The sequence below is a fragment of the Vombatus ursinus genome, unplaced genomic scaffold, assembly GCF_900497805.2.
Source record: "Vombatus ursinus unplaced genomic scaffold, bare-nosed wombat genome assembly UNPS02005659.1, whole genome shotgun sequence".
Lineage (NCBI taxonomy): Eukaryota > Metazoa > Chordata > Mammalia > Diprotodontia > Vombatidae > Vombatus > Vombatus ursinus.
In genome coordinates, this window is record NW_020945437.1 from 24,036,820 (window position 1) to 24,061,280 (window position 24,461).

Here is a 24,461-nt window from a genome sequence, read left to right on the forward strand (position 1 = left end):
TGGACACTTAGTGGGGAGTGGGACACCTCCTTTTCTGATTTCAGATAATTGCACTTATTTACTCTCCCTCTTCCAACTTGGAATATCCCTAATCTTTCATCCAATTAGAAATCAGATTGCCTAATGTTGTATTGTTTCCTTTTAATTAATTGGCTTTATTTGATTAATTTTTTTAGTGTATAAAAGTCTGTCTCCCTTCTGTATTTGGGGTCCAGGTGTAAGCTGAGGAAGGGCCCTGGTCCCAACTTGTTTGGCAATTGGCATGCATTGTTTAATAAATTGATATGGTTGGAAGACTGAACCTTTCTTTCTTCAATCATTTCATCTTTTCACTCACCATACAGAGCAACTTGTATTTTATTGTGGACGCAGTAGGAGCAACTAAAACTTTTGGAGAAGAAAATGATGTGCTCATGGGTATGCTTTGAGAATATTAGTTTGACAGTTACGTGGGGGGTGGGGTGAGAAGGGAGAAACTTGAAGCAGGAAGGTCAAATTGGGAAGCATTGCAATAATTGAGCTGAGAGATGATGAGGGTCTGAACTAGGGTGGAGATGAATCAGTGAAGAAAAGAAGACAGATGAAGGTATTGTGGAGGTAACCTAAAGGACTTGGTGATTGATGGGATACAGAAGTGAGTGAAAATGAACAATCAAACAGGCAGTTCTCAGATGAAGAAATTAAAGCCATCTATAGTCATATGAAAAAATGCTCTAAATCACTATTGATTAGAGAAATGCAAATCAAAACAACTCTGAGGTAGCACATCACACCTATCAGGTTGGCCAACATGACAGAACAGGAAAATGATAAATGTTGGAGAAGATGTGGGAAAATTGGAACATTAATGCATTGTTGGTGGAGTTGTGAACTGATCCAACCATTTTGGAGAACAATTTGGAACTATGCCCAAAGGGCTATAAAAATGTGCATACCCTTTGACCCAGCAATAGCACTTCTAGGGCTGTATCCCAAAGAGATCATACAAATGGGAAAAGGACCCACATGTACAAAAATATTTATAGCAGCTTTTTGTGGTGGCAAAGAATTGGAAATTGAGGAGATGCCTATCAATTGGGGAATGGCTAAACAAGTTGTGGTATATGAATGTAATGGAATACTATTGTGCTATAAGAAGTGATGAGCAGGTGGACTTCAGAAAAACCTATAAAGATTTGTATGGACTTATGCTGAGTGAAGTGAGTAGAACCAGGAGAACGTTGTACACAGTGACGGCCACGTTGTGTGATGACTAATATTGATAGACTTAACCCTTTTCAGCAATACAAGGATCCAAGATATCTCCAAAGGCCTCATGATGAAAAATGCTGTCCACATCCAGAGAAAGAGCTATGGAGTTTGAATGCAAATCGAAGCATACTATTTGCTATTTTTTTTCCTCTGTTTTTGTTTCCTCTTTCTGGTGGTTCCTGCTATTAATTCTTATTCTTACAACATCACTAATGTGAAAATACATATAATAGGAATGTATATGTATAGCCCATATCAGATTGCGCACCATCTTAGGGAGGGAGGGGGAGGAAAATTTAAAACTCAAAAGCCTCTGGAAGTGATTGTTGATAAATCAGGATAAATTAATTTTTTAAAAAATGAACAATCAAGGATAGTTCTAAGGTTGAGAACCTGGATGAATGGGAAAATGGTGACTCCTTTAACAAAAATAGAAAAGTTGAGAAAGAGAAAGGTTTTAAGGGGAAAATATTGTGTTATGTTTTATATATGTTGAATTTGAGATGCCTACATGACATATTGATGGAGATGTACATCAGGCATTTGGAGATGGAGGACTAGAGCTCAGGAGAATGCTGGCTATGTAGATTTGGGAGTCAACTGCATAGAGATGATAGTTGAAACCATAGTGAGCTAATGAAATGACCAAGAGAAAGTATAGAGAAGGAAGAAAAGATGGCCCAGAGTCCTGGGGTACACTGTCATATGCTTGCGGAGTACATGATTCTCTAACATAGGATTAGTCAGACAGGCAGAGAACCAGATGAAAGAGTAATGCCACAAAAATCCAGGAAGGAGAGCTTATGCAAGGTAAAGAAAAGTAGATTGCAGTACAAGACTTTAGAGAGAGTTGATTGAATTCAGAATTTGAGATGTCATTGGTAACCTCTGAGAACAATTTCATTCAAATCATAAAACCAAATTTCAAAGAAGTGGCCCTTCCTCTTGCCAATGCCAAGCCTTCCTGTGTCACTTGATACCGCCTCCTCTCATCTTCTCCAGTAGATTGTATCCTCAATCATCTTTTTTTCTCAAATCTTTAGCCTGTCTTTACTGGTTCTTGCCTTACTGCCTTCAAACATGCCGGTTTCCCTCATTCTTAACTAGACCCTGCCATTCTGTATCTCCCTTCCTTTTCACACTCAAACTCCTTGAAAAAATTGTCTGCATTCACTACTGCCACATTCTTTTTTCTCATTCTTCAACCCTTTACAGTCTGGCCTCTGACTTCATCACTCAATTGAAACTGCTTTCTCCAAAGTTACCAGTGAACTCTCAGTTGCCAAATGTGATAGTTTTGCAGGACAATTTTGAAAACTAAAGGTTCTGTTTATTATACACTGAAAAGGAAATGTAGGCTGCACCTAATAGTATGTGGAAATCTCATTTCATTTTGTATTTGTTAAGTTTAGAATGAATTTTTTTTCTTTTTATTAATTTATTTTGATTTATCAACAATCACTTCCATATGCTTTTGAGTTTAAAAATTTTCTCCCTCTTCCTCCCCCACCCTCCCCAAGACGGTGCCCAATCTGATGTAGGCTATACATATACATTCCTATTAAACATATTTTCACATTAGTAATGTTGTAAGTAAGAATTAGAACACCACCACTTTCTGGTGGGGGAACCACCAGAAAGAGGAAACAAAAACTCAACAGAAGAAAAAAAAATAGCAAATATGCTTCGATCTGCATTCAAATTCCATCGTTCTTTCTTTGGATGTGGATAGCATTTTCCATCATGAGTCTTTTGGAGTTGTCTTAGATCCTTGCATTGCTAAGAAGAGCTAAGTCTATCATAGTTAATCATTGTACAATATTGCTGTTACTGTGTACAACGTTCTCTTCGTTCTGCTCACTTCACTCAACATTAGAGCATACAAGTCTTTCCAGGTTTTTCTGAAGTCAGCCTTTTCTTATAGTGAAGCCATTTCTTATAGCACAATAGTATTCCATTGCTTTCCATTACATTCATATACCACAACTTGTTCAGCCATTCCCCAATTGATGGGCATCCTCTCAATTTATAATTCTTTGCCACCACAAAAAGTTGCTGTAAATATTTTTGTACATGTGGGTACTTTTCCTATTTGTATGATCCCTTTGGGATATAGCCCTAGAAGTGCTATTGCTGGGTCAAAGAGTATGCACATTTTTATAACCCTTTGGGCATAGTTCCAAAATGTTCTCCAAAATGGTTGGATCATTAGAATGAACTTTTTTTTTTAAAAGAAGTCGAAACTGATGATCTTTTCTCACTCCTAATACTTGACCTATTTGCTTCTTTTGACGTTATTCACCCTCTCTTCTTTGGGTTTTCATGGTAGTATTCTCTCCTAGTTCACTCCTACCTGTCTGACATTTCCATTTCATTCTCCTTAGCTGGCTCATGATTCATGTCATACCCCCTAACTGTGAGTGCTTCTCGAGGTTCTGTTATCAGCTCTCATAGATTTAACTTTATCTCTTTGTAGATGACAGCCAAGATCCAAGATTTTTCTATCTCTAGCACCAATTTCTCCCTTCAGCTTTAGTCTCACATCACTAATTTGCCTATTGGACCTTTCAAACAAGATGTCCCATGAAGACATCTTAAATTCAACATGTATAAGACTGAGGTCATTCTTTCTCCCTAAATCAGGAGTTTTTAGCCTTTTTTTGGTGTCATGAACCCTTTTGGCAATCTGGTGAAGCCTATGGACTCTTTTCAGAATAATGTTTTTAATTGCAAAAAATAAAGTACATGGTATTATAAAAGAAATTAATTATATTGAAATAGTTATCAAATAATTTAAAAAAAAAAACTCTCAGACTGCAGATTAAGAATCCTTGCTCTAAGCCCTCCCCTCTTCCAAACTTTCCTGTTTCTGTCAAAGGTACCACCATCCTTCTAGTCTCTAGGTTCCTTAACTTCAGTATCATCCTAGATTCCTCACTCTACCTCAGCCCATGTATTGAATCAATTGCCAAACCTTGTTTCTACCTTCCCAACTTTTTTCGCATCCAACCCTTTTTTTTTCCACTAATACCTTATTTCAGGTCCTCATCATTTCTTGCCTGGATTATTCCAGCACACTCCCAATTGATCTCAGTGCTTTGTCTCTCCTCACTGCAGGTCATCCTGTATACTGCTGCCAGAGCAATTTTCCTTGAGCACAGATCTGGTATATGACATCTCTCTCCAGCCAACTCTGATGACTTCCTATTGACTCTAGGGTCAAGTAGAAACTCATCAGGTTAACTTTTAAAGCTCATCACAACCTGGTCCCTTTCTATTTTTCCAGCCTTGCTAGACTATTCCCTCTCCCAAATTCTGCAGTCTGACCACATTGGCCTTCTCTCTGTTCCTCATTCCTAACACTCCACTTCCTACCTATGTGCATTTATAATAGCCATCTTCCATGACTAGAATGTGTTACTTCCTTCTGTCCCCCTCCTAGATTTCCTCTCAAATTCTTTTTTTGTTTGTTTGTTCATTTTTTGCTAGGCAGTGGGGTTAAGTGACTTGCCCAGGGTCACACAGCTCATACGTATCAAGTGTCTGAGGCTGGATTTGAACTCAGGTCCTTCTGACTTCAGGACCAGTGCTCTATCCACTGCGCCACCTAGCTGCTCCCAATTATGTTTGGGTTTTTGTTTTTTGGTTTGTTTGTTTTTTTGGCTAGGCAATGGGGTTAAATGACTTGTCCAATGTTACACAGCTAGTAAGTGTTATGTGTCTGGGGCTGGATTTGAACTCGGGTCCTCCAGACTCTGGGGGCAGTGCTCTATCCACTGAGCCACCTAGCTGCCCCCAGGGCACAATTCTTGATGCTGCACCTCTACTAGCCTTCCTACTCCTCATCTTGTATAGGGTTAAGATGACTACATAAAGATTGTGAAGATGTCCACTTCTTCACACATACAGACAAGATAAAAATGAAGACTAACAAAAGTAAGCCCCCAATCCGAAAATACTCAGGCATGTCACTGCCAAATTCCAGAGTTTCCATAATTTAAAAAAATGATAAAATTTGCCAGAAAGATTGAAAAAAAAAATTAAGTACGAGAACTACATTCGGTCACACAAAACTATGCTGCAATGGTTATAAAATAGAAAAAAACCTTGGAATATAATCCAAAAGGTAACAGATAAAGGTTTATAACCAAGAAAAAATTAACCTGCAGAACTGAATATAATCCTACATGGTGGAAAATGGGCACAGGGTACACTTTCTGGCACTGTTTCTCCACCAACCTGCTTCCTACCCCTCATCTCATGTGTATAGATAAGACAGCTACATAAAGATTGTAGAGAAGTCCAATTCTCCTTTATATATACCAGAAATAAAAATAAAGCGTAACAAAAATAAGTTTCATCGAGTCAAGCACTGGACACAAAACAGCCAGAAAAAATATTTTATTTTATTTATTAGTTATTTGTTATAAAATAGAGAACTTTCAAGCATTCCTAATGAAAAGACTAGGGCTGAGTAGAAACTTTGAAATGCCAACACGAGAGTCAAGGAAAACCTTGAAAGGTAATTACATGTGAACAAATAGAAGGGTCTGAAAAATGATGACATGCTTACGTTCTAAAATAGAAGAAACAAAAGACCCTTCAGAATTCCATTGTCTTCAGAGAACACAAAGGGTATTAAGAAACAAAAATACAACCTTTGTGTGGTTTTGGTCTTATTCTTTGATTTTAGGAAAGGAAAGCAGAGTATAAGAAAAAAGGAATATACTAGCAAGGAAATGAAGACAAAAGGAGGTACCATATCACACCTAGCATATTGGCTAACATGACAAAACAGGAAAACGATAAATGTTGGAGAAAATATGGGAAAATTGGAACATTGATGCATTGTTGGTGGAGTTGTGAACTGATCCAACCATTTTGGAGAGCAATTTGGAGCTATGCCTAAAGGGCTATAAAAATGTGCATACCCTTTGACCTAGCAATAACACTTCTAAGGCTGTATCCCAAAAAGATCATACAAATGGGAAAAGGACCCACGTGTACAAAAATATTTATAGCAGCTCTTTTTGTGGTGGTAAAGAATTGGAAATTGAGAGGATGCCCATCAATTGGGGAATGGCTAAACAAGTTGTCATATATGAATGTAATGGAATACTATTGTGCTATAAGAAATGATGAGCAGGTGGACTTCAGAAAAACTTGGAAAAAGACTTGTATGGACTGAAGTGAGCAGAACCAGGAGAACATTGTACACAGTAACAGCCATGTTGTGTGATGACTGACTTTGAAAGACTTAGCTCTTCTCAGCAGTGCAGGGATCTAAGACATCTCCAAAAATCTCATGATGGATGTTGCTCTCCACATCCAGAGAAAGAACCCTGGAGTTGGAATGCAGATCAAAGCATACTATTTGCTCGTTTTTTCTTTTTCTTTTGTTTTGTTTCTTCTTTCTTGTGGATCCTCCTGTTGGTTCTAATTCTTCTTTACAACATGACTAATGTGAAAATATGTTTAATAGGAATGTATATGTATAGCCTATATCAGATTACATGTTGTCTTGGGGAGGGAGGGGGAGAAAACTTAAAACTCAAAAGCTTATGAAAGTGAATGTTAAAAACTAAAAATAAATTAATTAAAAGAAATGAAGACAAAAGGAGAAAGAACTTAACTGTTACATGTAGTTGGGGTGATAAGAATGTGGAAGAAAAACTTCTCTGTATTTTGAGCACAAGTCTGCCATAACAATTTCATTAATTAAAGTTATTCTAATATAAGTGTTTCTACTTAGAGAAAAATGTCCAAACTGACATTTGAAAGACCCTTGTCATCTTCAACACAAGTCATTTTGAATTTACAATTTATAGGATCTCAAATATTTCATATTCAAGATTGAACAAGAATCCAGAATTTAGGTAAAGATTCAGTTAATAGTTTGCCTCATCAAACAAAACAATAATCAATTGACTTTTAGCATGTGCTCGGAATTTTTTCCTAAAACCATTGAGTCCTTCTCTGACTACTCTTTTTAAGGTTTTTCCTTCCCAACTGGTCAAAGTCGAACAAGAAATACTTAGATTAAGTGAATTAATAATCAAAACGGCTTCTTCATTTTGTCTTAAGTAGGTCATTACCCTAATGTCTTCAAGGGATGGAGGGAAAAGGTACACTACTGGCAGATGCATCTGTCAAGTACCTTTTGCTCTTTTCTGGTCATTGTCCCAATTATTTCATCTGAGAGTCCTTTCTGGATTTGAAGGGTAATAAGAAATTATTTTGGAATTTACAGTTAAAGAAAGACTGATAAAGTTTCTCAACCAGTTCAGTCCAAAGACTTCAGACAAGGATAATTTTTAAATGTTTTCTTAATATTGCTAAAAGAGAGAGTGAGGAAGAAGAGGTTAGCAGGAAATCTTAGACAGATTCCACCAGAAGAGTATATCTGCCACCCAGTCAAATTCCTTGTAGCTGTTATCTACAGATATCCAGGTCATTTCCCTTCTTTCCTCAATGAGTTTAGTACCTGGCTTACAATATTTCTCTTCAACTCTTGCCATCATTCTGGGGAAATTCAACATACATAATGACTCTCCCTCAAACACTGTAACTACTCAGTTCCTCAACCTACCTACTTTCCATGACCTATTCCTCCACCCACCTTAGCCGCACACAAAAATAGTCATACCCTTAATCTTGCTGTCACCCACAAGTGCATTTCCTTTGCTAGATCATCATTCAGGTCTAAATGTAGTTGTCCCACAGGGCTCTGTCCAGGGCTGTCTTTTATTCTCCCTCTATTCTGTTTCACTTGGTGACCTTTGCAGCATCTTTTGACTATCATGCCTCCTTTTCTCCTCTGATACTGCCACCACTCTGCTGCAGGCCCTCATCTCCTTGTGCCTGCACCATTGCAATACCCTGCTTGGCTTCCCATCACCTCCAGGATTAAATACAAATACTCAGGCATTCAGAGTTTTTCATAATCTACTCTACAAGCAAGTCTTTTTGCTGTTTCCTTCACTGCAAAAAGAGAGAAGTAAGGGGAAAGAGAGGGGGAAAAAGTAAGAGAATATAATGGAGAAAATAGATAATTAATAGCTTTAACCATGAATATAAATGGAATGAACTCATCTGTAAAATAGAGAAAGATAGTACAATGGATTAGAAAGCAGAATCCAACAGCATATATATAAGAAGTACACTTGACACAAGAATTTACACAAAATTAAAATGAGAGACTGGAATTGGTGTTTCAGATGAATTTTTAAAAAGAAGAAATAATCATGATCTTAGGTAAAGTAACAGTAAAAATTGATATGGTAAAAAGAGAAAAGCAGATTAACTACATTATGCTTTCAGGCATATAATGAAGTGATATAAATACTTATTGTAAATAATATAAATATTTATTTGTAAAAAAAAAAAACATAGTGTCTAATTATTTATGGGGGAAAATTAAGTTACAGTGAAAAATTGACAGTAAAACCATAGTAGTTGGGGTCATCAACATACCACTTTCTCAACTAGACAAATCTTAAAAAAAAAATAAGAAAGAAATTAAAGACTTAAATAGAATTTTGGAAAAGGTAGATATAACAGTTCTCTGGTGATTCAAGAATAGCAATAGAAGGGGCAGCTAGGTGATGCAGTGGATCAAGTCCCAGCCCTGGAGTCAGGAGGACCTGAGTTCAAATCCATCCTCAGACACTTGACACTTACTAGCTGTGTGACCCTGGGCAAGTCACTTAACTCCATTGCCTAGCAAAAAACAAAACAAATCACACACACACAAAAAGAATAGCAGTAGATAGGGATATACAAATTTCTCAGATGTACATGGCATCTTCAGAAAAATTTATCATGTGTTAAGGCATAAAAACTTTATAATTAAATTCAGACAAGCAGAAATATTAAACACAATGCAAAAAAAAGTTCAATTAAATATATTTGAAGAATTGAAACTTAAATGGAGACTAAATAATTTAATCTAAAGAATTAGTACATCAGTGAACAAATTTTAGAAACAATAGATGATTTCAGGGGGAAAATGATAACAGTGAGATAAATATATGAACACTTTTGGGATGTAGCCTAATCCTTAGAGGATAATATTATGGCTCTGAATACTTTTCATCAACAAAAGAGATGAATCAATTAATTGACCATGCAGCTAAAAAAAAAGGCAAGAAATCATAAAACCCCATTTAAACACAAAATCAAATTTCTGAAAATTAAAGAAAAAATAAATTGGGAAAAAAAGTACTTGAATTGATGAATAAAAGTAGGACCATTTTTTAAAAGAAACTAATAAAATATATAACTAACTAATCTGACTATTAGAAAGAAGAAAATCAGATTGCCAATATAAAAAATGAAAAAACTCAACAATTATGAATAGGAAATAAATTATATCATCAAAAATATTTTAGCCAAGTATTGGCCCTAAATACTGGTAATTCAAATGAAATATAGGCATATTTAAAGCAACAACAAAAAATACTCCAGTTAATTGGAACCAGAATTGGAAAATTTAAATAGCTTAATCTCTGGGGGATAATGAACAAACAAAAAAGAACAATGTATAAAGGAGCTTCAAAAGAAAAAAGGCCTGGAACCAAATGATTTTCCAGGTAAATTCTTTCTAACATTCAGTCAATAACGATTTATGTTAGCCTTTACAATAAACATTTATAATCAATCAGTCAGTAAACAACTACTATGTATTAGATACCCCCAAAATTCTATTTTAGTATTATGTAAGTTGTTTACAAAAATAGAGGAAGGCATCATACCATATGTCTCCTGTGAGATACATTAGTAAGCTAGAAAAAGTTAGAACACAGAAAGAATATTGTAACAAAGCGGCTAAAATGGCATAGTGAAAAGATTAGACACCGTGATCAGGTTGGATTTATACTAGTAATACATTATTGGTTCAATAATGAAACAAAATAAGAAAAATCACATGATTATATCAATTGATACAAATAAAGTTTTTGACAAAATGGAGTATGCTTTTATGTATGAAATATTTAAAAATAGGAATAAATTGTTTAGTCCCTAATAAATCATATAGCTAAAAGCTAGCATTATCTGTAATAATGAAATGATAGAGGACTTAACAGATAGGATCAGGGTAAAGCAATAATACGAATTGTCATCACTATTATCTGATATACTTCTAGAAATCCTACATATAATAAGAAAAAAAAATTGATGGAATGAGCATAAGCAAAGAAGAAATATAACTCCTTTTCACAGATAATATAATAGTTTACTTAGAAAACCTTAGAGATTCAAGTCAATAATCAATTGAAACAATAGCTTGAGCAAATTAACAAGATATAAATTAAGCCCACTTAAATTTCTGTGTTATTTAACACCAAAATCTATCAGGAAGAGACAATTCCATTCATGTTAACTAAAAAATGTAATAAATCTTCTGTCTTAATATATCATAATGGAAAATCATGTTAATAGAATCTTGTTGCACAATAAGAAATTATGAAAGGGATAGATTGAGAAAAATCGAAGACTTGTGAATTGATTCAGAGCAAAGTCGTACAACCAAGAAAACAATTTATTCATTGACTGCAACTGCACAGAAAAGCAACTTTGAAAGACTTAAGAACTCAGATCAACATAAAGAACAACCACGTCTCCAAAAGATTGATGATTATCCCTATTTCCCATCTCTTTATAGGAACTGGGTGGTGCAGTGGCTAGAGTACTTGGCCTCGAGTCAGCAACACTTGAATTCAGGTCCAGCCAGAGACATTTACTAGCTGTGTGAACCTGGGCAAGTCACTTGACCTCTATTTTAGTTTCCTCCACTGTAAAATGGGTATAATAACAATAAGACTACTTCCCAAGGTTTTTGTGAGGATTAAATGAGATAACATATGCAAAGCAGTTAATACACAATACAAAGTAGGTGCTTAATAAATGTTTGTTCACTCGCCTTGGTCGAAAAGCTACGGACTAGAGGTGCAGAATGAGACATTTTCTGCCACATCTCATGTGTATATTTGTTTTGCTTGTCTGTATTTGTTTGTTACAAAGGAAGCTATTTGTGGGGGGAGGGAGGATAGTAATGATGATGCCAACAAAAAGTAGTCCAGAAAGAGACAAACAGGGCAGTTTTGGAATTTCTGTGTCAAATTTTATATATGCACACACATATACACATGCATATGTATTAAAGTTGTATATAATAGAGATTCATGGTTTCCTATACAGTTTTTCTTTTCTTCTTGTTTGTGTATGGAAATGATTATGTCTGTTGATGTTAAGTTCGTAATTTAATAATAGAAAAGAGTTGAGCAGTGATAGGATGAAGGGACAAGGGATTCAAAGGTAAATGGAAATATAAAGTTGATGGGTTAACTATAGTATCAAGAGTTCGAATTCTCTAAGTCTGTGACTTATAGTTCCATAATTTTAGAACTGTAATGGATCTTAGAGATCACATTGACCAATCCCCCTTCATTTTACAAGGGATGAAAGTGAAACCCAGAAATTATTGCCCAGTAATTTGCACAAGATAAGACAACAAACAATTCGCAGAAACATGACTTAAGCCCAAATCTTGATTACATTAATAATGTAAAGCTCCTTTTAGAGAGCTTTAAGTTTTGCAAAGTGTATTCTTCACAACCATACGAGCCAGACAACGTGAAAGTGTTATTATCTCCATTTTACAGATGAGGATACAGAGGCTCTGAGAAATTAAGTGATTTGCTCATAATTATACAGCTAATAAGTATTTGAGGTATCTTTGATCCCATTTCCTGTGTGCTCTATCCATATCAACTATACCCATGATGCCTTTATTATATGTACTGTCGTTGCTGTTATTTAATTTCTGGGTTCTGAATTTTTTCTCTTTCTCTCCCTTTAGCCCTTTTGGAGCAAGGCAATAAACTCCGCAATGCCATGGTAGTTTCAACAATGCAGTCCTGTCCAGATGCTAATATATTGACAGAAGTTCCTCCTTTTCTGAAAAAACAGTCTGTCAGATCATTAGCTCAGTAAGTTTCAAGTGGAAGTATCATCAGCTTATCAACTCTCAGTAATTGTCATCATACTAATGTATGAAAAAAAAATTTTAAATCTTAGTGTCAAACTGTCATCTGGGATTGGCCCTAAAAACCCAGTGATCGCTGAGACCATGCACACAGTTGAAGATCTCCTCCTGCCTTCAACTCAAAGTATCTTTGGTGAACATGACCCTCAAGTTGATGCCAAGGCAGTACAGCTACTTCTGGGCAGGTAAAAAACACAGTTTTGTAACATAAAGCATTTTCAATTCAATACAGATAAATAAACTTTTATTCTGCATTATGTGCAAGGTCCTGGGCATAAAGAGATTTTAAAAAGATAAGATTTTAAAGAGTCCCTGCTTTCTAGAAGCTGATAGTATATTAGTATCACGAAGATAAGAATGTTACATGGTAGCTTCCACCTTTTGAAGGTCTTCAGTACCCAAATCAAGCACCTCCTTCTGCTTGGAGCCTTTCTGTATCCCTATAGCTACAATTTTTTCCCCTTGCAAAACTACATTTTAAATTTCATGAAGTTAAGGACCATTTCGTTATTGTCTGTGTATTCCCAGTGCCTAACACAGTGCCTGGCACATAGTATGCATTTAATCAGTGCTTATTGATTGATTGATTGATTCTTTTTTTCAGGGTATTTTTTATTCAGTAGCTTTATTTAATTTTTTAAATTAAACTTTATTTTTCAGTCATTGAAAATTCTTCTCTTTTCCTACCTCCCCACTGAAAAATAAAGAAATACAAGACCCATTACAAACATATATAATTAAGCAAAACAAATTCCTACATAGGCCATGCCTGCCCCCCCAATAAATAAATATCACACACACACACACACACACACAGATATTTCAGTCTGCACTCTGTGTTCATTACCTCTCTGTCAGGAGGTAGGTAGCATGTTTCACCATGAGTCCTCTGGAATTGTGGTGAGTCATTCCATTGATCAGAGTTCCTAAATCTTTTAAAGTTGTTTGTCTTTACAATATTATCATTATTGTATAAATTGTACTCCTGATTCTGCTCACTTCACTCAGTGTAAATTCATACAGATCTTCCCAGTTTTCTCTGAAACCATCCCCTTCATCATTCCTTATAGTACAATAGTATTCTGTCACATTTACCTACCACGACTTCTTCAGCCATTCTCTAATTAATGGGCCTCCCTTCAAGTTTCCAGTTCTTTGCCATCACAAAAAGAGTTGCTACTATGTGGATCCTTTTCCTCTTTCTTTGATGTCTTTAGGATACAGACCTACTAATGGTATCACTGGGTCAAAGGATATGTACAGTTTAATAAATTTTTTTGGCATAGTTCCTAATTGCTGATAATGGCTTAACCATAACTTCACCAATAGTGAATTAATGTACCTGTGTTCCCACATTCCTCCAACATTTGTCATTTTCATTTTTTGTCAACTGCTAATCTGTGGAATCCCAAAGTTATTTTCATTTACATTTTCTTATTATTGGTGATTAAGGACATTTTTTCATGGCTATTGATAGTTTGGATTTCTTCCTTTAAAAACTGCTTCTTCATATCTTTTGACCATTTGTCGATTGGAGAATAGCTCTTATTCTTTTAAATTTGAATTCATACTCTGTATATCTTAGGAATAAGACCAGAGAAACTTACTGTAAAGATTTTTTTCTCATTTACCTACTTCTCTTTTAACTAATTCCATTGGTTTTATTTGTGCAAAAGGTTTCATTTTTTATGTAATCAGATTTTTTTTGTTATCCTTATATTGTTTGATCATGAATTCTTCTTCCCCTTTTTGTAGATCCAACAGGTATTTTCTTCCATGCTTCTCTAATTTGCTTAGGATGTCACCCTTTGTGTCTAAGTCATGTCCCTCTCTGGAGCTTGACTTAGTACAGAATACAGTGTTAAATGTTGATATATACCTAGTTTCTGCCAGACTTTACAGTTTTCCTAACAGTTTTTGTCAATTAGTAACTTCTTATTCCAGTAGCTAGGATCTTTGGGTTTATTAAATACTAGGGTAGTATGCTCATTTGCTTCTGTAGATTGTATTTCAGATCTCTTCCACTAATCTGACCTATTTCTTAGCCAGCACCAAAATATTTTGATAATTACTGCTTTGTAATATAATTTGAGATCTGGTACTGGTAGGCCCCTCCCCTTTTTAAATTATTTTCGCTGAGATTCTTAATCTTTTGTTTCTCCAGATGAATTTTGTTATTTTTTCTAGCTCTGCAATGTAATCCTTTTGTAGTTTGATTGGTATGGCACTGAATAAGTAAATTAATTTATGCAGTGTTATCATTTTTATTGTATTGTGTGATCCTGACTGTGACTGTATTTGAATTCTTTCTTTCTGGCTTCTTGGACTATTTTTTCTTTGATCTGAAACCCCTGGATTTGGCTTCTTATTAAAAGTCTTCTTGTGTGCAAGAAAAAGCATGAGAAGGAATTGAATTGAATCAATCAGTCAGCAACACCTGGGACACATCTGTTTTCTTCTTTTATCATATGCCAATTTTCTGGTCATGTTGTTGTTGTTTTGATTCTCATTTCTCTTTTCATTAGGGATCTGGAGCGTTTTTCATGTGAACATGAATAGTTTGTAACTCTTGAGAACTGTTTATTCAAAACTTTTGTCCACTTAACTATTGGGAAATGGTTTCTGTAAGTTGTCTCTATGTCTTGGTTATCAGTCCTTTATCAGATATTAATACAAATGTGTTTTCCCAGTAGACTATTTCTTTTCTAACCATAGTTGAGACCTAAGAATTTTGACAGGCAAAGTATCATTATTGGCAAGAAGATAGAATTATGGAGTCTGAAAAGTTGGTTCCAAGTCTAGAGTTCACAGCTTACTTGCTATGTGATCTTGGACAAGTCACCTATAATCTATAATCATTATCCATATCATGCCTTCTTCACTAAGTTGTAGAGACTATGTTAAATAATGAGTTCTATAGTTCTTGGTAAATACAAAATGCCATGGTTGTGAGTATTTATTAGTTATAACTAGTAGGGGGACAAAAGCCATTATTTAACTACTAAAAACAGACCTGAAGTAAGTCTTCTTTTAAGGCAGTTCTGTTTTCTTTGTTTTTTCTCCACAGTGCTGACAAGACTACCAGACATTACTGGGATGGCTTAGGTTCCCCTCCTGAATCCCTCTCACCTGGAAGTGATGCATACTGTAGCAGTGAGCTTAATGATCCTCAATATGATCTAAGTCTGCTGGAGAGCTTGTTTTATGTGACATCAGTAAGTTGATTGCCCTGGGGAAAATTCTTCTGAGATGCCTCTCTATTTTGGATAGAGCACTAATAACTTCTGAGAGATACCTGAGTTCCAACTCTGACAAAGTAACCAATAGTCATTTAACCACACTGTTCATCTGTAAAATGAGGTATAATGCTCTTATTATTTATTTCAGAAGCTTATTGTGGAGACAATGCTATTGGAGTTTGAGTTGTTATTACTATTATACCCATAAATTCTCACTGCATTGGTTGCATGTAGTATTTGCCATATTGTTTTGTAGCTAGAAGATTACATACTTAATGATATGAAGTCATGGAATCATCCACTATTAAGAGTCAGAAGTTACATTATAGATTATCTCCCTCACTTTATAAATGGTGAAACAGACCTAGAAAGGAGAAGTGACTTACCCAAGCACCTTGCCTGAGATGCTTAGTGGCAGAGTTAGGATTCTCTCCTGCCTTCTGGTTCAATTCTTCCATTTCACCATTTTTTTCTGAAAAGTAGAATAGGTCATAGGATCTCTTTTGTCAAAGATATTTAAGAATGCATAAATTAGTGTAGCAACCTAAGTGAAAGTCATTTTGCAACAGGGCAGATAACAAGATGACCTTTGGAAATTACTTTCCACCACCATTTCTATAATTTCCTTGTGTTTTCTGGTCCATAACTAGGATGTTTATTCAGTTCCCTAGTATAGACTTAGGAGAACTGCTTTTTAAGAAAGCATAGATAACTGAAGCTCTGGGATTACTGAAATATTGGAAGATTTGTTTTTGAAGTTATCTCTTTATGAAATATATGTATATCTATATCTATATCATCTATATATATATATATAGATATATGTAAGGGAAGTCACCTTGGAGGTCCTCTAATCTAGTCTATATCTGAACAGAATCCCCTTTCTGCCATTTCCAATAAGTGATCATCCCTTGGTCAGACATCTAGCAATAAAGAACTCAGTCTGTGACAACCCATTCCATTATTGAACAACTATCCCTTTTAGGATTTCTTAAGATAATATCTGGCTCATTGTAATTTCTGTCCAGTGATCGTATTTCTGCCATCTGAGACTAAGTAGAAGAAATATACCCTTTCTTCCACTTAGCAGCCATTCAGATACTGGAAAACAGGCCTCACATTTTCCAGGCTAAATATCTTCAGTCCTGTCAACTGTCCATATGACATAGCTTTAAGACTTATGTATATCCTGAGTACCGAACTCTGGATATGCTCTACCTTATCAAAGTCCCTCTTAAAAACTTTGTAGAATTCCTTTTTTTAACATCAGCTCTTGATTTCATATGACTCCTTTGCTGAGATCATTGTGTGCTTAGGCAGAAGCTAGATCACCACCTGTGGAAGAGGTATAGAGGGCATGCAGACTTTGAGTAGGGTTTGTACTAGGTAACTTCTGAGGTCCGTCCCTTCCTCTTTAGATTCTGTGATTCGATATATGCAGCTTCAGGTTCACCTCCAGGATGAAATATTTGAGCTTGTGCTCTAAACTTGAGTTTTGGTTCCTTCTCTTATTCTGGGACCATAGTATCATAAAATGTTAGTGCTAAAGGGAACAACAGGAATTATCTTGTTCAACCTCAGCTTTTTCTGCTTTATGAAAGTGATCCTGAAACAGAAGACAAAAACAACCCTATAATTGAATTACTCAACCATACAGCCTAGAAAAGGGGAAATGACTAAGGTCATACAACTTTTAAGTATTAAAGTTTTAACTTAAATCTTATTCTCCTAATGCCCAGTTCAATGCTCTTTCCACTAGGTCAGGCTGCTGATTGTGGAGACTAGAAGCTGGCTATTCTGTTAGGCTTGGCAAGAGATAACAAGAGCCTGAATGAGAGTGATGGTAGTGAGAATGGAAGGGAACAGTTATTCTTGCATGATACAGTGCTTTGAACATAGTACATGTTGGGGAAGGAAAAAAGACAGTATTTGGTGACTAGTATTTTGTAACTAGACAGATATGGAAAGTGGGTGTTAGTGTACATTCATTATTTGACAGACATTTATTGAATACCTAGTATGTGCTGAGTTCATTGCTAGGCACTTGGGAGGACAGAAAACCTATGTAAGGCAATATTGTTACCTGCACAGAATTTGTGGTTTCATATAGGTGTTCTTAACCTTGAATTCACTGGTCTTTGAATAGATTTCAGAAGGTACATGAACTTGAATAGGAAAAAATTACATCTTTCTTTCAATATAATTGTTTCCTTTTGTAATCTTCCATATTTTGTTTTATGCATTTAAAAATGTTACTCTGAGAAGGTTGTGCATAGACTTCACTAGACTATCAAAGGGGTCCGTGACACAAGAGTTTTAAGAACCCCTGTTATAGTAGAAAGATAAAACAAACAAAAATAACTGTTATGTATATTATATGATAAATGCATCAGAGAGTTACAAAACGATGCCATGTGTGGTCTGAGGGGAAAGGTCCATAATGACTGAGGAGATAAAGCAGTGCTTTCTACAAGAGGTGGCTTTTCCTTTGGATTTCAGAAAATGAGGAGAAAAAGACTTCCAGGAATAGGGAACAGCATGACTAAGGTAAGGAATATATAAGGCATGTCAAGAAGCAGGTGACCGCAGTGCACTGTATAGATGAGGAAGCAGCCTCAGAGGTAGAGTAATTGGATGACACACACGCAGCTGGTCATTGTTGGAGCAGAGATTTGTACCCAGCTCTCCTGATCCCAGGTCCAGAATTCTTCATACTGTATTACTTTTACTCTGATGCCAGATAAGAATATTGCCTTTATACTTGATTGGTTCATTCTATGAGGCACTTCCCCTGCTTCAGGGGCATGTTTAGGAGTCCTGGACTTAAAGCATCTATTATTTCTTTCACCCAGGTATTGTGAGGACTCCACTTTTGACAGTGAAGTGATATGCCCCAGTGAGAATGAGTTTTTAATGGAGATTTCTATTTTGGAAATTTATTCTCATGAACTGAATGTGTAGGCACTAAAATATAATCTGAGGACTGATTTAAATAGCAAGTCGTCATGTGTAACAGAAATCTCTCAGGTTGTTGAGGTATCTTTTTTGCTTTAGTAAAATATCCACCAATGCAAGCTTAATAGTCTATGGGGAAATTGTTGGCCCCAAATTGGTTAACTTCTCATGGTTCTTTTTTGTTTTCTTTTCTAATATTCATTTGAAGAAAGCTGATTCTATTGTGAGTGATGTTCACAGTGAAGATGATGACGAAATACCACCTGAGAAAATAGTCCAGTCAAGAAATATTGCCCAGCATTCCAAGGCAGTGATTTTGGGTCATCATAGTCAAAAGAAGACAGCAGTGGGAAAGAACCCTAAGTGAGCCTCTCTATGAACGTTTATATAATAACTGACAAGATCAACATACAATTAGCTAGCCATGTGACCTTGGGCACTTTCCCTCTCTCAGCCTCAGTTTCTTCGTGTGTAAAATGGGGATGATAATAGCACCTACCATATAGGGTTGTTGTTAGGATCAAATGAGATAACATGAAAAGTGCTTATCAAACCTTAAAGTGTTACATAAATGTTACTACTAGTAGTAGTACTAATAGCAGTAGAATTGAACTAGAATCTCGGGGGGGGGGGTAGCCTGTGGCCTCGAGGCCACGTGTCCTTCTAGGCCCTTGGGTGCAGCCTTTTGACTGAATCCAAGTTTTACAGAACAAATCCTCTTATTAAGGGGATTTGTTCTATGAAATTTGGATCCAGTCAAAGGGCTGCACTTGAGGACCTCAAGGGCCACGTGTGGCCTTGAGGCCAAAGGTTCCCCACCCCTGAATTAGATGATAGTTAAAGGTCCTCTTCAGATGTAGTTATCTCTGATTAAAAGACAGCTTAGTAAGTAGAAGGACTTTGAGTCTGGAGACCTCAATTCAAATCCTATTTCCCAGAATTTACTGAGCATGGGAGGAAATACAAAGTACAGCCCTCGAAGAACACAGATATTGTGGAGAGAGACAAAGAAATTGCTGTAATACAAAATATTATGCAGTCATAACATTAAAACAGAATGCCCTGGACGTATGGAGGAAAAAGTTATTCCCAGCTAGAGAGGTTAGTCATGATTCTTGTGCTGCTTACCCCGTAGAGTTTTAAAGAAAGCTCTTTGTAGAGCGCTTTAAGTTTCAAGCTGACATTAACAAGATCTATTGGATCAGAGATTTAAGCTGGAAGTGACATCAGAGGCCATCTGGTCCCATTCCTTTTTATAGTTGTGAAAGCTTAGGCCTAGGAGAGCTAAGTGACTAGCCCAAGGTCACACAGATAATGAGCCTCAGAAACTGGTCCTGAGTCTGGTCCTCTGGATCCACAGTCAGTGGAATAGTTCCACTCTAGCCATTGCATCATATAAAATACTATAAAACAATAAATTATTGACAATATTAACAATAAACAATTGACAGTATTGTAAAAGGTTTTCTCCTCTGGTCCCTTCTCACATGCTAAAGCAAAAAGTGAGATACTGTGTCTTAATTGTGTAGACAAAAAACTTATTTCTGTAATAGCACTGGTAAAGGACTAACTAGTCTCTTCCCCTGCGTCGGAAGTCAGCTCAGGGAGTAAAGGCCATTAGAAGTTCAAGCAGTAGTTCAAGTCATTATTGGCCATCCAGTGTGTCTGGTAATTAGTTGAATGACCTTCTAGAGAGAAGTTTATGGAGTGTACTGGGTTTTGGTAACTTCGGTGCTTAAAGGACCCATGATTTCATCAATACTCTGTTCACTGATGTACGTCACAGTACCTCTTCACACTAGTAGACAATCTTCATGAATTGCTGTGGATAAAAACATTGATTATCTGTTAGTCACTTAATACATTTTTGTTTATGTATTTGTTTGTTTATTTTAATCAGGATGCAGTAGTTAAAATAATAATAACCCAATTCTCTGAACTCTTTTCAGAAGTTCTGCTGTGCAACCAACATGCTCAGAGAGTCCCAGGAAAACTGAAGTAATCACACTGAGTTTAGATAGATTGGCCCTGTTGGGTCGAATACGCTCAGCCAGAGTTGTCATTGAAGCCCTGGGAGTACCCCCAGAGAGTCCCCAGATGACCCCAGGCAAAACAAGCATACCAGCCAGACCACCTAGATCAAGTTCAGCCAGAAAGCGGTATGCTTGGATTCCTCTCTCTTCCCTCCTACTTCTTTCCCTGTCCTTCCTATGGTTTCCCTAGTGAAGTTGAAGCTGAAGATTTCAGAGGACATCTGTACTTTGCTCTAATATAAATAGGGAGGCCAAAGCAGGAATAGAGGGCTAGGCCAACCAAAAGGATAGTGCTAGAGCACTTAGTGATTTGCCAGAATTGACACTTATTCAACACACATTTATTAAATGCCTATTATGTGCAAAACACAAAGGAGATAAGACATGGTAAATGCCATTAGGGAGTTTGTTTAACTCTGTAAAACATATTCACTAGTAAACTACAATAAAAATAGAAGGTAAGTGTCTAAGAAAGGTGCAGGTTGCTTTGAGAGCTCTGAAAAGGGAAAGATTAACTCAAACTTGGGAGATATGAGAATGGAGAAATGGCATTTGAGCTGGATCTTGAAAAATGAATAGTCTTTTAGCAAGTTAACATAGGAAGCAGGAGAGAAAGGCATTTCAGGTATTGGAACAATATTAGCAAACATATGGAAAGTGCGTGATATTCCGTAGTACAGTGAGAATCACTCTTTAATGACTAAACTGAATCTGCAAATTTCCTACCAGTTGTGAAGGATCTTGAATGCCAGGTTGATGGAGGAGTTTGGACTTTATATTGGAAAAAGTAAGGTGCCACTAAAGAATTTTGGGTAGGCTACCAATGATGTAATCAGAAAAATTGCATGGATTTGACATACTGCTTTTGAAAGGTTGCCATGCAAACATATGATGTTATTCATTTAGTTCTGGGTCCTGTATTTAAACTGACAGGCCTTGAATTAAACCAAGATCAAGAGTTAGAAAAGAAATAATTTTCATTTGCTAAAAATTTATTCAGTACCTATTATGTGCAAAGCATTGTGCTAAAATCTAAGGATTTTGTTGTTGTTCAGTTGTGTCCTACTCTTCATGACCCTCATTTAGGATTTTGTTTTTTTTTTTTTAGCAAAGATACTGGAGTGATTTGCCATTCCTTTCTCCAGCTCATTTTACAGATGAGGAAACTGAGGCAAACAAGATTAAGTGACTTAAGCAAATAAGTGTTTGAGGCTGGATTTGAACTCAGATCTTCCTGACTCCAGGGCTGGCACTCTATCCACTGCACCACCTAACTGCCCCTGAAATCTGATGTCAGAAAGATGCAAATAATAGTTCCAGCCTCAAGGGCCTTACAGTATAAAACAGGAGAGAAGATGTGTTCACAAATATAATACAAGGGAAAATGTGATAGGGAAAAGCAAGTTGTGAATTTTGTCCTCACTGGAGATCTTCCTGCTGAGATTAGATGACAACCACTGGTCAGGGATATAGGGGCCTTTCTGTGTGGATTAGACTAGAAGACCTGTGACATTCTTCTGTGATTCTGTGAGTACACTAGTAGCATCTAGTAGGGAAAGATCACTGTTAGTGGAGGAGATCCATGAAGGCTTCATGAACAAGATGCAGTCTAAGCTGGGCCTTATCAGAAAAGAAGGACTTTGGTTTCGAGTAATTGATCAGTTAGTCTAAAACGCTGCCCTAGCTTTAAGAGTTCTAGAAATTCTTATGAGTGTTATGACTTTATTAGTATTAGTTTAATGCCTTCCTTGATCTTTTCCTTTAGTGAAAAACGATCTTTTCCTTCTTAAATAGTATTTAATCATGTCCTATGTTGTATTATAACTTTGTATCCAAGCCTTATCTCCTCTTTTAGACTGAATACCATGAGGATGGGGAGTCTCCCTTCTGCATCTATCTCTCTCCTCTTCTACATAACAGTGCTGTGCATATGATAGGCATTTGGAAAATGTATGTTGCCTTATTTTGGGGAATAGTGTAAAAGATATGCAACACTTTTTTACTTGCTTCTAATAAAGGTTATGTCAGGTATCCTCTGAGGTCTCTTTTAAGTCTGGGATTCTATAGTTCTTTGATTCTTAATCTTTTAAAGTCAACAGGGATTCATTATGCACTTAATATGTGCCAGGCTAAATATGAGGGATATAAAGATAGGCAAAAAATTGTCCCTGTTTCTAAGGAATTCACATTCAAGTGGGTGAGACAATCTATAAACAACTGTGTACAAACAAAATATATACAGAATAAATTGGAAATCATCTCGGAGGGAAGGCACTCAGATTAAAGACAACTGGGAAAGGCTTCTTGTAGGAGTTGGAATTTTAGCTGGGATTTGAAGGAAGCCAGGGTAGCCAGAAGGTGGAGATGAGAAGATAGAGCATTCTAGGCATGGGAACAGCTAATGAAAATGCCCAGAGTCAGAGATAATGTCATTTGCAAGGAACAGCAAAGAAGAACAGTGTCACTGGATCACATGAAGGAGAGTAAGGTATAAGAAGTCTGGAAAGAAAGGAAAGGGACAGCTTCTGAAGGGCTTTAAGAGCCAAAGCATTTTATATTTGTTCCTGGAGGAAATAGGGAGCCACTCCAGTTTATTGAACAGGGGAAGGATGTGGTCAGATCTGTACTTTAGCAACTGAGTGAAGGAATTATTGGAGTGGGAAGAGACTTGAGGTGAGGAAACCAACTAACAGGCTCTTGCAATAGTTCAAATATGAGATGCTGAGAGACTGCACTAGGGTGGCTGCTGTGGCAGAGGAGTGAAGGGGGCATATATGACAGATATGTTTGCAAAAGTAGAAACAACATGATTTGATGATGAATTGGATATGTGAGGTGAGTGCAAATGAGGAATGAGAAGCCAATTTGGCAGGAAAGTTAATAAGTTCAGTTTTGGAAAGTACTGTGGACTTGAAATGTGCTAAGAAATTATTTATTTGCCTTACTGCATTAATACAAATAATGTTCACACTTTTTTACCCATTCCTGTCTTATACAAAATCTGAGTGTGTTTTTGGTTTCAGATAAAGAATGTTTATTGTCCAAACTGTCACTTGCATCTAGATGAATAAGCCTTTGAGTTTGTCCTTTAGTATATAAATATTGAACAGGTCCTGAATATGGTTAATGAACTGGGACCCAGAATTGAATAGGAGAAAGAGAAAGATCTGAATTGCCTTTGGGAAATTGCATAGCAATTGGAGTGATCCCAAACTCTCACAAAAACTCATCCCCTTACACCAAAAAATCATCTTTTTTAATGCCACTACTCTTCCAGTGATGCTATGTGGCTGTAGATCATGGAACACCTTAATCTTCAAAGAATTAAAATAACAAGTGAAGCCAAAGGATGCTGTAGATATTACCATTGGTAACTTGTACATTGAAAGAGACAGAAATGTTTAGAATATGTATGATCAAAAATGGAGTTGGACTGGTCATATTGCAAAAGTAAGAGGTAATAACCCAGGTACTGCACTGGTTTCAGTCAATTGATCAACAAGAATTTATTATGTGCCAGACCTTTGTGCTAGGTGTTAGAAATAAAAGTACAAAGAATGAAGCAATCTCTACTGTCAGAGGACTTGTACTCTAATGGGAGAGCCAACAAGTACATACAAAAATACATATAACAGAAATATAAAGTTTAAATATATGCAAAGTAATTAAAGAGAAAGGGCATTTGCAGTAGGAGGGAAATCAGAGAAGGCCTTGTATGGAAGATAGTGCTTGAGGAAGAGAGGGTAGAGTTCCTCTCTTCCTTAAGGTGGAGGTAAGGAAGGAGCACACTCTGTCATCGGAGATAGCGAATGCAATTGGATGGAAACAGAGATGGAGTGTTGTGTGTGAGGAATAGAGATAATGGCCAGTAAAGCCAAAAGACCAGATTGTAAAGGACTTTAAAAGCTAAACAGAAAAATTCATGTTATTCTAAAA

General features: G+C 36.4%; 1 protein-coding gene across 7 annotated transcripts in view; it reads left to right on the top strand.

The window, feature by feature from the left end:
* C2CD3 (C2 calcium dependent domain containing 3) overlaps positions 1-24,461 on the top strand; it is a 150,372-nt gene that overhangs the window by 31,809 nt on the left and 94,102 nt on the right. For 5 of the 7 annotated variants that reach the window (XR_003567867.1, XM_027848178.1, XM_027848179.1 and 2 more), the window contains exons 6-10: positions 12,113-12,242; positions 12,331-12,483; positions 15,366-15,513; positions 18,701-18,855; positions 20,442-20,651. Coding sequence is in view for 6 of the 7 variants with exons in the window: in XM_027848178.1 (XP_027703979.1) it covers positions 12,113-12,242; positions 12,331-12,483; positions 15,366-15,513; positions 18,701-18,855; positions 20,442-20,651 (796 nt within the window). In the remaining variant the exon portion in view is untranslated. The remainder of the gene's footprint in view (positions 1-12,112; positions 12,243-12,330; positions 12,484-15,365; positions 15,514-18,700; positions 18,856-20,441; positions 20,652-24,461) is intronic. The other 2 variants (XM_027848181.1, XM_027848183.1) reach the window with 2 other exon arrangements.